The 12,277-nt window shown below is 38.3% G+C and overlaps 1 protein-coding gene across 2 annotated transcripts in view; it reads right to left on the reverse strand.

Moving 5' to 3' along the window:
- Positions 1-1,142: 1,142 nt before the first annotated feature.
- SLC38A9 (solute carrier family 38 member 9) overlaps positions 1,143-12,277 on the reverse strand; it is a 45,581-nt gene continuing 34,446 nt past the window's right edge. For both annotated transcript variants that reach the window (XM_074932609.1, XM_074932608.1), the window contains 2 exons: positions 5,021-5,110; positions 1,143-3,297 (listed from right to left, as the gene is read on the reverse strand). In XM_074932609.1, the coding sequence (XP_074788710.1) occupies positions 3,132-3,297; positions 5,021-5,110 (256 nt within the window). In that variant the 3' untranslated portion in view covers positions 1,143-3,131. The remainder of the gene's footprint in view (positions 3,298-5,020; positions 5,111-12,277) is intronic.

The raw sequence follows: 12,277 nt of genomic DNA on the forward strand, positions 1-12,277 counted from the left end.
ATAAAGTTCAACAATGCTGAGCGCAAGGTCCCGCAGAGTCAGGGCAATCCCAGGCGCTGAACAATGAGCAGACTGAGAGCAGCCCTGCAGAGAAGGACTTGGGGGTATCAGTGGATGGAAAACTCACTGTGAGCCAGCAATGTGTGCTCACAGCCCAGAAAGCCAACTGCATCCTGGGCTCCATCAAGAGGAGTGTGGCCAGCAGGTTGAGGGAGGTGACTGTCCCCCTCTACTCTGCTCTTGTGAGACCCCACCTGCAGTGCTGTGTCCAGCTCTGGGGGCATCAACATAAAGACATGGACCTGCTCAAGCGGGTCCAGAGGAGGCCATGAAGATGATCAGGAGCTGGAGCACCTCCCTTATGAGGACAGGCTGAGAGAGTTGGGGTTGTTCAGCCTGGAGAAGAGAAGGCTCTGGGGAGACTTTAGCTTTCCAGTACTTAAAGGGGGCTACAGGAAGGATGGGGAGGGACTCTTTATCAGGGGGTGTAGTGATAGGATATGGGGTAATGGTTTTAAACTGAAAAAAGACAGATTTAGATTAAATATAAGGAAGAAGTCCTTCATTGTGAGGGTGGTGAGACACTAGAACAGGCTGCCCAGAGAGGTTGTTGATGCCCCCTCCCTGGAAGTGTTCAAGGCCAGGTTGGAACTAGATGATGTTTAAGGTCCCTTCCAACCCAAACACAGGATTAAAAAAAAAATTAAAAAAAAAAAAAATCATTGTACATCACACAACTGGAAAAGAGACAAACAGAAGATGCAATTAAGACACTTCACCTTGAACTCCATCTTACTTGGGAATTTCTGTTGAACTACTAGATCCTAACTGAATTTAATTCTGCTAAAATCAATGGGTATTTTACTATCTGCTTCAATGGCAAGGATTCATATCTACATGAAACATGGAAGGACGTAATCAAACTGAAGTACCTGCACTCATCAGGGCTTGCACCTAAATTAAGCACTGAATCTATAATAAATAAGCACAGAAGTGTAATGTGAATGAGCCAATGATGCTTGAAATCCTGCATCTTTTGTCTTTTCCTTCTGGTGTTCAACTACTTCTCTTCTGTATCAAATAACTCCAGGACGTTTAACAACTTACTACAGTTGTGGAACTGTAAATTTGTAAAATTTGTTGGAAAGAAGTAGTTTGTTGGAAAGTGAAAAAAACCCCAAACAAATTGGTGAAATACACTGCTGAGAATGCTGAGGGAATGCAGCCATCAAGTTACATTCTGTGATGACTATCGAAACATTCAAGGAAGTATTTTATGGGAGAGGTCAGACCCAGTCCCTATGGCAGGTGTGTTGGCCAGTGCTAATGGTGGCATCACTGCAAGATATACCCACTGTCAGCAGTTAAAAGGGTGGACAGATATGCCCCAGAGAAAAAGGAAACCGAGCAGTGGAAGATAAGAGTATACACAGGGAAAATGACCAGGATGGGACAAATACTTCTAATACAGAACAGACGATGGACACATTCTCCCAATTCTGAATCAAAGGCACAGAAAGTTTCACAAGAAAAAAAGTAAGAATCTGAAATAATTGTTCTATTCTGTAGACATCTCAAACCCATATGATCTTATATTTCATACAAATCAAAGGACACATATGCAAGTCAGTGTCCTACACACAGTTTGAGGACCCTAACTCAAACAAAATGATTTACATCTCTACTACAAAAATTCATTTAATTTCCCAGAGAAGCATGGCAATAATCTGGGTTATGCTTTTCATTGTCTTTCTGATGAAATATGGACTCTTACCCTGCAATGTAACTGTCCTTCCCAACTCCTACTTCACAAATACTGCATGACTCCAACTTTCTTCCTCTCTAGAATTTAGCATTGTTCCGAGTTTTCTTACAATTATTCCACATTTGTTGATTATTTTAATACACTGAAATTCTGTACAAAAAGGAGTTTTTACTCTCTCTCCAACCACAAAAGATGATATTAGAGTCTGGCAACTTAATTATTGCATGTTTTAGGTTAAGACTCAGACTCATGGACAGTAGGTGAAGGAAAGCGTCTTGAGTGCTTATGTGTGTACATCATCTTAGTAAACAAGAAGTTACAAAAAAAACCCCAACACAACAAAACTCTTCCCAGATTCTTCCAGCTTCTGTTAGGAATTATTTAAAACTTAAATTATTTGATTTAGTCCACAATCCTGAAGAGTGCTAGCTTTGTCTCTCTGCTCACATTCAAAATGTTTACAATAATTTAGTGGAAGACCATAGCAAGTGATCACTAGAGTAAGTCCCTACAAGGGAAGGAGCAAGCCTGTGATGAACATTGTGTCCAACATGCATCCATAAATCCACATGCAACTCCTGACAAAACAACTTCACAGAATAGTAATAGCCCAGTTAACAGAGTTGAAGTGAGGTCAAGCATGGAATTCTAATTTTAATTGTATTGTTCTAATTTTTTTTATCCTCCTGACTTTTTTCATTGTAAAATCACAAATATGTTGTGTACATATTGGTTCTGAATAAAACACTGAGACATGAGTTTATTGTTTCTCTTAGTTGGAATTTCCTAGAGGAAAAACACTGCCAAACCGATTTAATAGCATATTCAAAATTAAGAGTGCATTTTGATCCAAATGACTATAAATTAACCTAGGGAAAAAAAGGGGGAAAGACAATAATTTCTTCTTTTTCCAAACAAAACAGGAAAATAACTACAACAAAAGAGCATTTCAACAGTCACTGAACAATACTGTGAAAGTATGTTTGTTAATAAAGGTAAAGACAGTTCCTCTGGAGAAAAGAGGAGTTCTACAGCCTGAGGCTGAAAGCTGTGTGTTTTGAAAAGTGTGCTGTAAAAAATTAAAATGAGCTTCATTAATCTTTGATGTATGTTCAACAAAACCAGGAGAACTACCTCACTCAAATATGAACCATTTCACTCCTCACAAAATTGTGTTTTCTTTGGAAGAGCAAGACAGGTTTCCTGTCAAGGGACTGAAAGATGTGTTTTGAATTTGTTTCAAAGGTGCAGCTTTTCTCAAGATCATATCGAGGACTGTTTGTTCTCATGCGTGACAATGTTGCTCAAGGCTGCTGCTAAAAGTCACACTACCATTTCTGATAGCCACAGGGAGAAGGGGGAGTTTTCACAATAGGAATTGTGCAATCAGATTAGCCAGCCCAAGGAGGATTATAAAGATGTGAATGATCAATGCTGGCCACTTCAGCTGCCCAGCACGATACAGGGAGATCATGTAGATGAGGGACGGATACACGAATACAAAGGCCAGACCACATGTTGCTCCAGAGTATCTGAGGAAAAGGGGGGAGAGAGGAAGAAGAAAAAAAATAAAAAAAAAGAATGCTTTGTGTTAACTCTAATTTCTTCTTGTCATTTTCCCCCCTCAAATCAATGAACAGTCTGGCTAAACAATAACTATCTGCAGTCCCTAAACATCAATTTCTGTTACCCTCACCTCCTTCACTGGCATTTAATTATCCCCCTCTGTGTTGCTCAGCCCCCTGCTCTCCTGTACATGCATTCTGAGACACCTCTGTGGTTTCAGTCACATCCCTAGATGCTTCTGGGTGACTGACTCTGACTTAGAAACATCTTTAACTTGATGTTTCTACTTTCTTTCAGGAAATTTGTCAACATGCAACAGAAAAAGACCAGACAGTGCATCCTTTACTGTCAGAACTGCAAATTTCATTGCACCCCAGCCATCTGAGGACATATTTTAAAGCATGTAAGCATAGAAATCCCAAATCTGCAACTTTTACTTGAACTTATTTAATGAGCTCCTAACACACCATTCTCCGGACCTGAAAAGATCAGCATGTCCTCTTGGTAAGATGATCAACCACAGCAAGTAAAACATTTAACTACTCTTTTTCTGACCACTCCCTTGCTTACCAAAACCTTCTCATTATTTTCCACTACTTTGAGTTTTCACCTACTAAGCTATACTGCAGCCAAATGTTCATTATTAACTAACAACATCTTTTATTTCAAATATTTGAACATTCCTTTTAGACAGAGGAAACATCATAATACAGAGTAACTATCTGCAACACAAAACCAGCAAATTGCATGAGACTTCATATAGACAATTTATCAGCTGGAAGTTCACTGTTCAAAATGTTTAGTTACTATGCACAGTATGAACATATTAGCAGAGATAAGGATCAGTTTGCAAACAGATAAATGTATTACATGGTATTTGTTTGGAATTAATAACTAGACCATCTCTATTACTGGAATATAAAAATTTTCACTAAAAGATGATGTAGAAAAAAAAGGAAATGGAAAAAACCTCAAAGATCAGTCTCTGAGCAAAAGCAAGTTATTTTGCTCTCTGGTAAAATCCAAGCCTGTCATTCTGGTTTTATAATTGCAGATTTCTGTATTTTTAAACACCTCCCTCTCCTGGTTGCTGTAGGAAAGATGCAAACTAGGAATGAATGACGATTACAAAAATGGCGGTGTCAAATGTAGAAAATAAAACTCATAAGACTGTTTCCTCTAATCTTTCTCAATTACAGAAATCCTAGATGTTGATTAACATGGTAAATTTAAGGTATCATTTAGAAGTAAAACTTTTATGTCACTTTTCCCTTTGAAGTTACTTGCTTTCTTGAAATTTTATTATGGACTTTCAAAACAGCTTCAAATGGTCTTAACACAAAACAAAACCAGGGGAGAAGCCATACAATAACCAAGCAGCTTTTCTACTGACAGCATTTTCTTTCACGTGTATAGTTACAAGGTCCTCAGATACAGCTCCAGTGCAACTTGGGGAATCATCCCAATCACCTCAGATACAGAGGCATAATTACAGATAGCTGTTCATCAGAAGTTTAAAAGAGCCAGTTGTTTATATTCCTAGGTCATTATTTACAACTTAAAAAGGCGTAGGCCTCACAAAATATTAAGATACAATTACCTGCACTCATATTGTTCCTTTTCAACATCAAGGGGTAAACATGCAGCAACACCACAGGCAAGTTCACTGTGCAAGCAACACTCACTCACCTTATGATACCTCCTATATTTGGATAAAATCTTGCCATTGCTACTCCAGCTCCTACAATTGCTACGTTCAGGATGAGCACATGGAAAACGCTACAGGAAAGTGAGGAAGAAGTGTTAAAATCTGTCATGTATTTATTACAAAATGCCACCATTGTCCTTCATTTACAGTAACATTTAACTGGTACATAGACAGTGTATCCATTTGCAGGACTCACACTATTAAAACCAATTAATTTCACAGCAAGCATAACATCTACTGAATATTCAGACCGCCAAACTTTAAATATCTAGTGTTTTGACTCAAAATAGTCTTAAGGAGTAAGTATGTATAAATTGGCGGTTCTTCTGAAAAACACCATACGTGGTACTCAGCACTCAAGTATTTCAGATGGATATTCAAATACAAAAAAAACCCAATACTGTATAACTTAATTCCCACAAGAAAGAATTAGTTTGTTCAGAGAATGATCTGAATTGCTCGAAGTGAACTAATGGAAACCAGAAAAAGGAAAAGATGCATCAAGTGGAAAACATTATGTAGAATAGTACTAGAGGGGAAATAACACCTTAAAACTTGAACTCTAATGCACTTTGATAGAGGACAAACATTTAGAATGCTGGATGTCATTTAATATATGACCTGTGTACTATTTATGCTGGAATTTTTTCTTGAATGCATTTTTATGAGTAATTTCCTGTTGCTTTCCTTTTTGCATTAAGGATGAAAAAACCTGAGGTTTTCTGTTCTGCAAAAGCAGGTTTTAATGCATCAGACAAACTCAGTTTAGTTATGCACAGAGCTGAGTCTCAGAAGAGTATCACTTTTCTTTAGAGAATATGAAATGTTGGCATATTTTAACATAAAGTCAGGAAATACAATAAAAAACTGTGATATTTTGGTCACACAGCTGTTTCTACGAAGGGAAAAAAGAATTCACACAAGAGGATATATAGATACACATACAGGTTTTGTTTATTCTTCTGGAGGATTTGATTTCTTAAAATAAACAAAATCTGTAAACCAATGCTAATTTTTACTTAACTGTAGAAAGTATCTGTATTCTGGAGAATGTCTCTAACTAACAAGCTTTTAAAAAGTGACCACTTCCATGGCTGAAAGGGTAGCTGCCAGTTTCCACACAGAGTAATTAAAGTTTAGGGGAATTGAGGTAATTTAAACACAAAGGAATAATTTAAGATATGGACTATTTCTAACGTTCACTCTGAAAAACTGATTTCAGAAAGACAGAAATATCTTTAATTTTGTACATGACATTTTAACAGTGGTACAAGAGGTGTACCTCAGAGGCTGAAGATAGCAGTGGGAATAGAGCAGCTGAAACTTTAACAAAAACATAATTGGATATAAACCTGGTAAAACCCCAAGAATAAAAAATAAAATCCCAAGAATCAGACTTATTAGGGAAAGAAGGACCAGACATTTACTGCTTCTCTAATACTGCTGAGGAAAGCCAATTAACTAAACAGTTTCCAAAAAGCGTTTGTCATTAAAAATTACTTCCTCTCTCCCCACACATACACCAGATCACAAATTTTACTGTCAGAGAGCACAACTGAAGTCAAAAGTTTATGAACACAGAAAATGACTGCACTTCATTCTTTTTTTTGCTGAGATTAATTTTTAGCAAGAGGGATTAAAAAGAGTGCAGGTTTAGTAATTCAAAAGTGTTCTGCAAATTTTGGTCAGTTCAGAATATTTTAGCAGAAAACCTGAAAAAATTCTGAAGTGTTTCATTCTGGCATGATTTAAAACAGAAGAAGTTATTTTGTAGTTCACAAAAAAGAAAAAAAATTTTAAAAAATAATTCTAGCCTCTTATAACTGCTGAAGGAAAGTGGTACGTGTGTGTTTGGTGTGAAATGAAACATTTCTGAACTCTTGATCTAGGGAAAGAGTAATTGGCTTGTGGGGGCAATGTGTTTTGGTTCAACTGAAAACAATTGTCTCAAAATGCTGGAGCTTCCAAACAATTCATTACTTGCAGAGTAGTGCTTTGCAGTCTTAATTGTTACAATTAAGCAGGATCCTCAAGTACCAAAATCAAAGTCTGACAAGGATTTAAATGCATTTCCTTCAGGGTAACAGGTTACACTGTATTTCTCCCTCTGGAACATCCTTGCTCCTTTTTCTACCTTTTTGAAACAGTCCGAGTTGTAACTATGTTATTACACAACAGACCTTTAACTGGCAAATCCTTTCTTTTATCTAGGTAGATATTCATAGCTCATCTCAGCTCCCAGACAGGAAAAAGTCACATTCTTAATGGAGAGAAAGGCATAATTTAGAAAAAAACCCTATCCTTCTGAATAAAGAAGAATCTGGTATCAAGGGCTACTAGTAGGTGTATTATTTTAGATAGTGTTTTTCATAAGACTAAGTTTCATGCAGGTGTGCTCCAGAAGGGACAAGGATTTCTCATAGCCCATGACATTTTAACAAGTTCTAAATTCTTGTTTTATCCTGACACGGGCTTATGGTACAATTAATGGTCACCATACATTCCAAGAGGGTAGTCAGAAAAACAGTATTTTTGAGGGGCATAACCATACCACCTCTGCTTATTACAACTATAGGAGAAAAATATTTAGATTGTTTTAGAGATGTGAAATGAGATTTAGTCCCTTTTTACCTAACCACCCTGCTGGCACACAGCAGTTTTCTAAGCAGCATGACTTTCTTCTTCATGGTCAATGGCAGCAGAGTAGGGTGGCCCAAGCCAGGGCTGGGTTGTCTGCCAGGGCAGCCTGATTGGGGTTGCCACTCTGAAGCACAGGTTGGGTTGCCTCAGGGAGGCAGTAATTCACAAAAGAGGCACATCCACAGCAATCCAAGTGGAGCACGTGGCACTCTTGTCTTTTCTGTCCTCAGTATTCTCAGCTGGGCAGATGAAGACTCTAGTTCTCTTCTATAAAGGGAACTGCTGCTCACCTGCAAAAATCTTGCAATCCCACAAAAACAACAGTAGAGAGGATGAAAAAAAATGTAAAAAACAATGAGGCCTTCCCCTAAGTCTTGCCTTTTTTCCTCGCTGCAAGATTAACCTTTTGGATTGACAGTTGAGAAACAACCTGGTATGCCAGAAGATCATTAGAGGGCTTGATCTATCAAGTTCTCTCCTGCAGAATTGGTAGCTACAGTTAAGCCACTGAACACTAGTGACCACATATAGCTAATTAACTTCAGCATCCTCAAAGTGGGAATCATATCGAAAATGGCGAAACCAAGGGCAGGGGACATTTAAAGAAATAAGCTGATTTTAGATCCCCTCAGGTCAGATGCAAGGAAATTAGAATTGATGGACTCAGCATGGAGTCATGGGGTGAACGCACACAATAAGGGAAACAGGAAAGCAAGAAAAAAAGCAAAACAGGGTCATTTAAGTAAGAACTTTTGAAAGGATACTGTACCTAAAAATGCATTTTCTTACCGGAAATCCCAGTCAAGGGACATTGGTCAAAAGACTATGAATGACAGCAGTTAAGAAGCAAGACAGAAGCTAGGTGAAAAGCAAATAACTAAACACTTATGAAAACAGCAGAAACTCATTTCATTGCATCAGAAGACACACATCTGTTGGAGAACTGGCAGGTCTGCTGGGCTACAATGGAGTAAAGGGAGGACAATCTTTAAGAAAAGCCAAGTGATTTCTGTCCATGGCTTATTTAACCTCTCAGAACAGGAAAGATGTTCAAAAGTTTTAAAAACTGATCAGGTGACTGTACACAGCATTTTTTGCATGGCATATAATTAAACACGGGAATTATCTATCACAAATATCACTGTAGCCCAGAGCCAGTAACAGTAATAAAAAAAAATGTAAGTACATGTAAGTAGATCCAGAGTCACGTAACAGCCAGCAGATAAACCACATGCCTCTGGCCCCAAGTAACCCTTTCAACAACATCATTGCAAACATATCTGACTTTAGGAATAAAAGTAATTTCCCATTACATGACATTTTGGCCTTCCTTTACAACACCAGGGAGAGAAGAGAATGAACAGTTCCTTGGGGTTCATCCCAGTACATAATTTTCTTTGTTGTAGTCTGTACGTTAGCATGCATTTTGCAAAATGAAAAAAGGAGTTAGGATGCTTCTGTCTCTAAATCTTTTGTAGGAAGCACAGAAAGGCTGAAGGCTTTGTGATGATGCCTGTCAGAAGACTACTGTGCCCAGCATATCTACACACCTATTTGTTTTTAAGATAGGCAGAGAAACAGGTGACTGAAAGTGGTTTGTAAGAGGAAGGAGATTTCCCCTTCTTAGAAGTAGGGGAGGCTTTTGCTCTCCTTCTGCCTGCTGGAGGATGTAGGATGCTACTCATTTCCTCTGTGTTTCAGACAAGCAACCTGCCACTGTTCAGCTGATCCCTGATGTGAAACCTGGAACAAGAAAAAGTTATGTATTGTCTGCTTAAGCTTTTAAATTTGGAGAGGGTGAGCTGCTCCTCATGCAAGAATACAAGTTAGTAGGATACACTATGGATAAGCACAGTAAAGCACTGCTAGTGGAAAAATAGCACTGCAAAGTATCTAAAAAGTGTGTGACAGAAGACATATGGGGATCAGTCTTCAGACAAGAAAAATTCCCCTGAAGTTGAGTAAACGGTTCCTCATTATAATCCAGTTATAATCTATGGCCTACCAACAAAATCCAGGATATGAAACAGAATGCTGCTTTTGGTAGAAATTGCCTTGGATTAGACTAATTGTTAAGACTAAGAAGTAAAAAATGGTAAACTAATACCTTGGTGCTTCATCATATCCAGTGGCAGATAAATAGTAAAGAAAAAGCAGTTAAAGCAAAGAATCAAATGGATTTGAGCAACATAGTCACTGCCAGAAAATAAAAATTATCTGGCAGCCCTGTAAGCAGGTGTGTGATGAAACTATTCAATCAAAAGCCAGCTCTAAGATGAATCCATTCAGAATTCCAAGTACTCCAGCTAATAACTTAATGGCTATCCATTAACTCCATCCATAGCAGCAGCAGGTATCCACATCTGCAAACAACTGATCACATGAAGAAGCCTGGCTTTTAATATTAGGGAGCTTCCAGTTCATGTGAAACCTCCAGCACATCTGGAGATATGGAGACACATATGGAGAACCCAGGGCTTAAAAATGAAAGTAGGAAAATTTACAGTGGAGACTTTGGCCAAAGAAGGATGAGCAGGTTTGCTTGTGGGTTTTGGGGTTTTTACTGTTAAAAAAATGAATAATTGGACAATTATGGCCAGAAAATAAATTTATAACATTCTCTCAGCTTCAGAGTAAACTTAATAAAGGAAGGATGCACCTATAGAAATATGTGCGTTTTAGCACATTGAGTTAAATGAGGCTAGGCTGCCAACAGAGATCCTCAAATGCATGATCAATATGAATTCAGCACCACTACTCAATGTGCTGCATAAACAGACGGATGGATGTACCATGAGTGCACACTCCTAAACCTCACTTCTACAACCTGAAAATAATAAGAAAATGTAGAAAAAGAATGTAAATGTACAGATCTTAAACTGTGGTTTTGTTGTTATTTTATGGGGTGGGGTTTTTTTAATTCTCCTAGAACAGCACAGAACTCTACTTTCTGTTCTGCTCTTCTTCTCCTGCTTTATTCTTTTGGGTCATTACTTAAACAGATATGTTCTCTAGTCAAGTGATCAGGAATATTCTCCTCCATACACCTTACGCACACATCTAAGAACTAAAGCTTGAGGCTATGAAGGTCAGTCTCCTTACTGCCTGAGAATAGTTAGCCCTGGACATTTAAGACTTCAATAAAAGAAAGCCAAGTATATACAACTACTAGTAGAGTACTCATTTTCCTGTAGAAAAGCCTGGAACTTAGTATTTCCAGGTAGGCTCTTCAGGGTACATCAACAGGCTCCCCAGTGAGACCACAGTTTATGTCAGTAAGAGCTACTTCTTTATAGTTGCAAAATGTTTTCCCATAAAAGCAGCTTTAGGAAAAAATCAGAATATTGAAAATTTTCCTAGAAAAGTGATATAGGAACATTGCTACTAAAGGATCTTTGTCAGTTTTAGATACTGGTGAGAACCAGGCATTGTATTTCACAGTCAGGTAGTAAATCGTTACTACCCTCCCAGAGACAGGTCCTGTGCTTGCTACCAGTCTTCAGCTAGTCCCCACTGCATAGAAAAACTAAGGGCTGACCCTGCCGGTTGTGGAGGCACAGAAGCTGGAGCTTGGAGGTTAGTTGAGTGATTTTTGTGCTATATTTGAGATACTTCAGATACGAAAGAGACAGACAGAAGGTACTATGTTACCACTACAGGTTGGAGGGATTTAAGTGGTTTCCTAGAAACCATTTCTGACTTCTCAGAAACTTTAAATGTTTCTCTATAAGTCGTTTACAAAAAAAACAAAAGTCTGTGAAGCTACGCACAGAACATCCTGGAGACAAGTACCAAGCAAGTATTTGCATCATCACATTCTATCATGAGGGCTTAAAACAGCAAGCTGGTTCTAGAAGAGAGCATGAGGGAAATGAAAACCATTCTGGTCAGGGAGTAACTGGAGGGAGGAGATAGGAAGAGGACATCCACACAACATAAAGGACATGGCTATTTCCCAGTGGCTGTGAAATCCATGTTTAGCACTTTAATCAGTGGCCTTGTTTCCAACAGTAACTTGCAGCAGTTCCTAAAAATCTCCTCAACATTAAACTGCGTACAATTTAGCATCAAAAAACAGTAGGCCCTTATTTCACTGCCTAATTTTAGGCATCCAATTTCTAGACGTACTCCTACCTATTTTAGGACCCAGAAGAAATGTGAAACTTGGAACAATGTCTTCCCAGACCTGCATGCTACAGCTGATGCCACAGAGGAAATACACGTTTCTTCCTGGGATATTTTTTTCCTTTCCTCCATCAACAGTAACTCACAATATAAAATAAGAAACTCATAGATAAATGCCAGCTTCTGAGCTGTGACAAATCCAGACAATACTCCCAATATAAATGTCCTAGGTTTTGTTTAAAGAAAAGAACACTAAAATTGAAATCTGGATGAGCTCTTCCCCAGAGTTCAGACAGTGTACAAATGCAGGGGTGTGGCTCATCTCTGAAATTAGCATGTGAAAAGCTATTTTTATAAGCATAGCAGCAGCCTAGATAACACTCACTTAGCTATTAGCTCCGTTTAAAAACAGATGGATGATTACTAATTATGTGCAATCAAAACACACAGAGCACCCTGAGAGGATAATACCC

This window comes from Athene noctua, chromosome Z, assembly GCF_965140245.1.
Source record: "Athene noctua chromosome Z, bAthNoc1.hap1.1, whole genome shotgun sequence".
Lineage (NCBI taxonomy): Eukaryota > Metazoa > Chordata > Aves > Strigiformes > Strigidae > Athene > Athene noctua.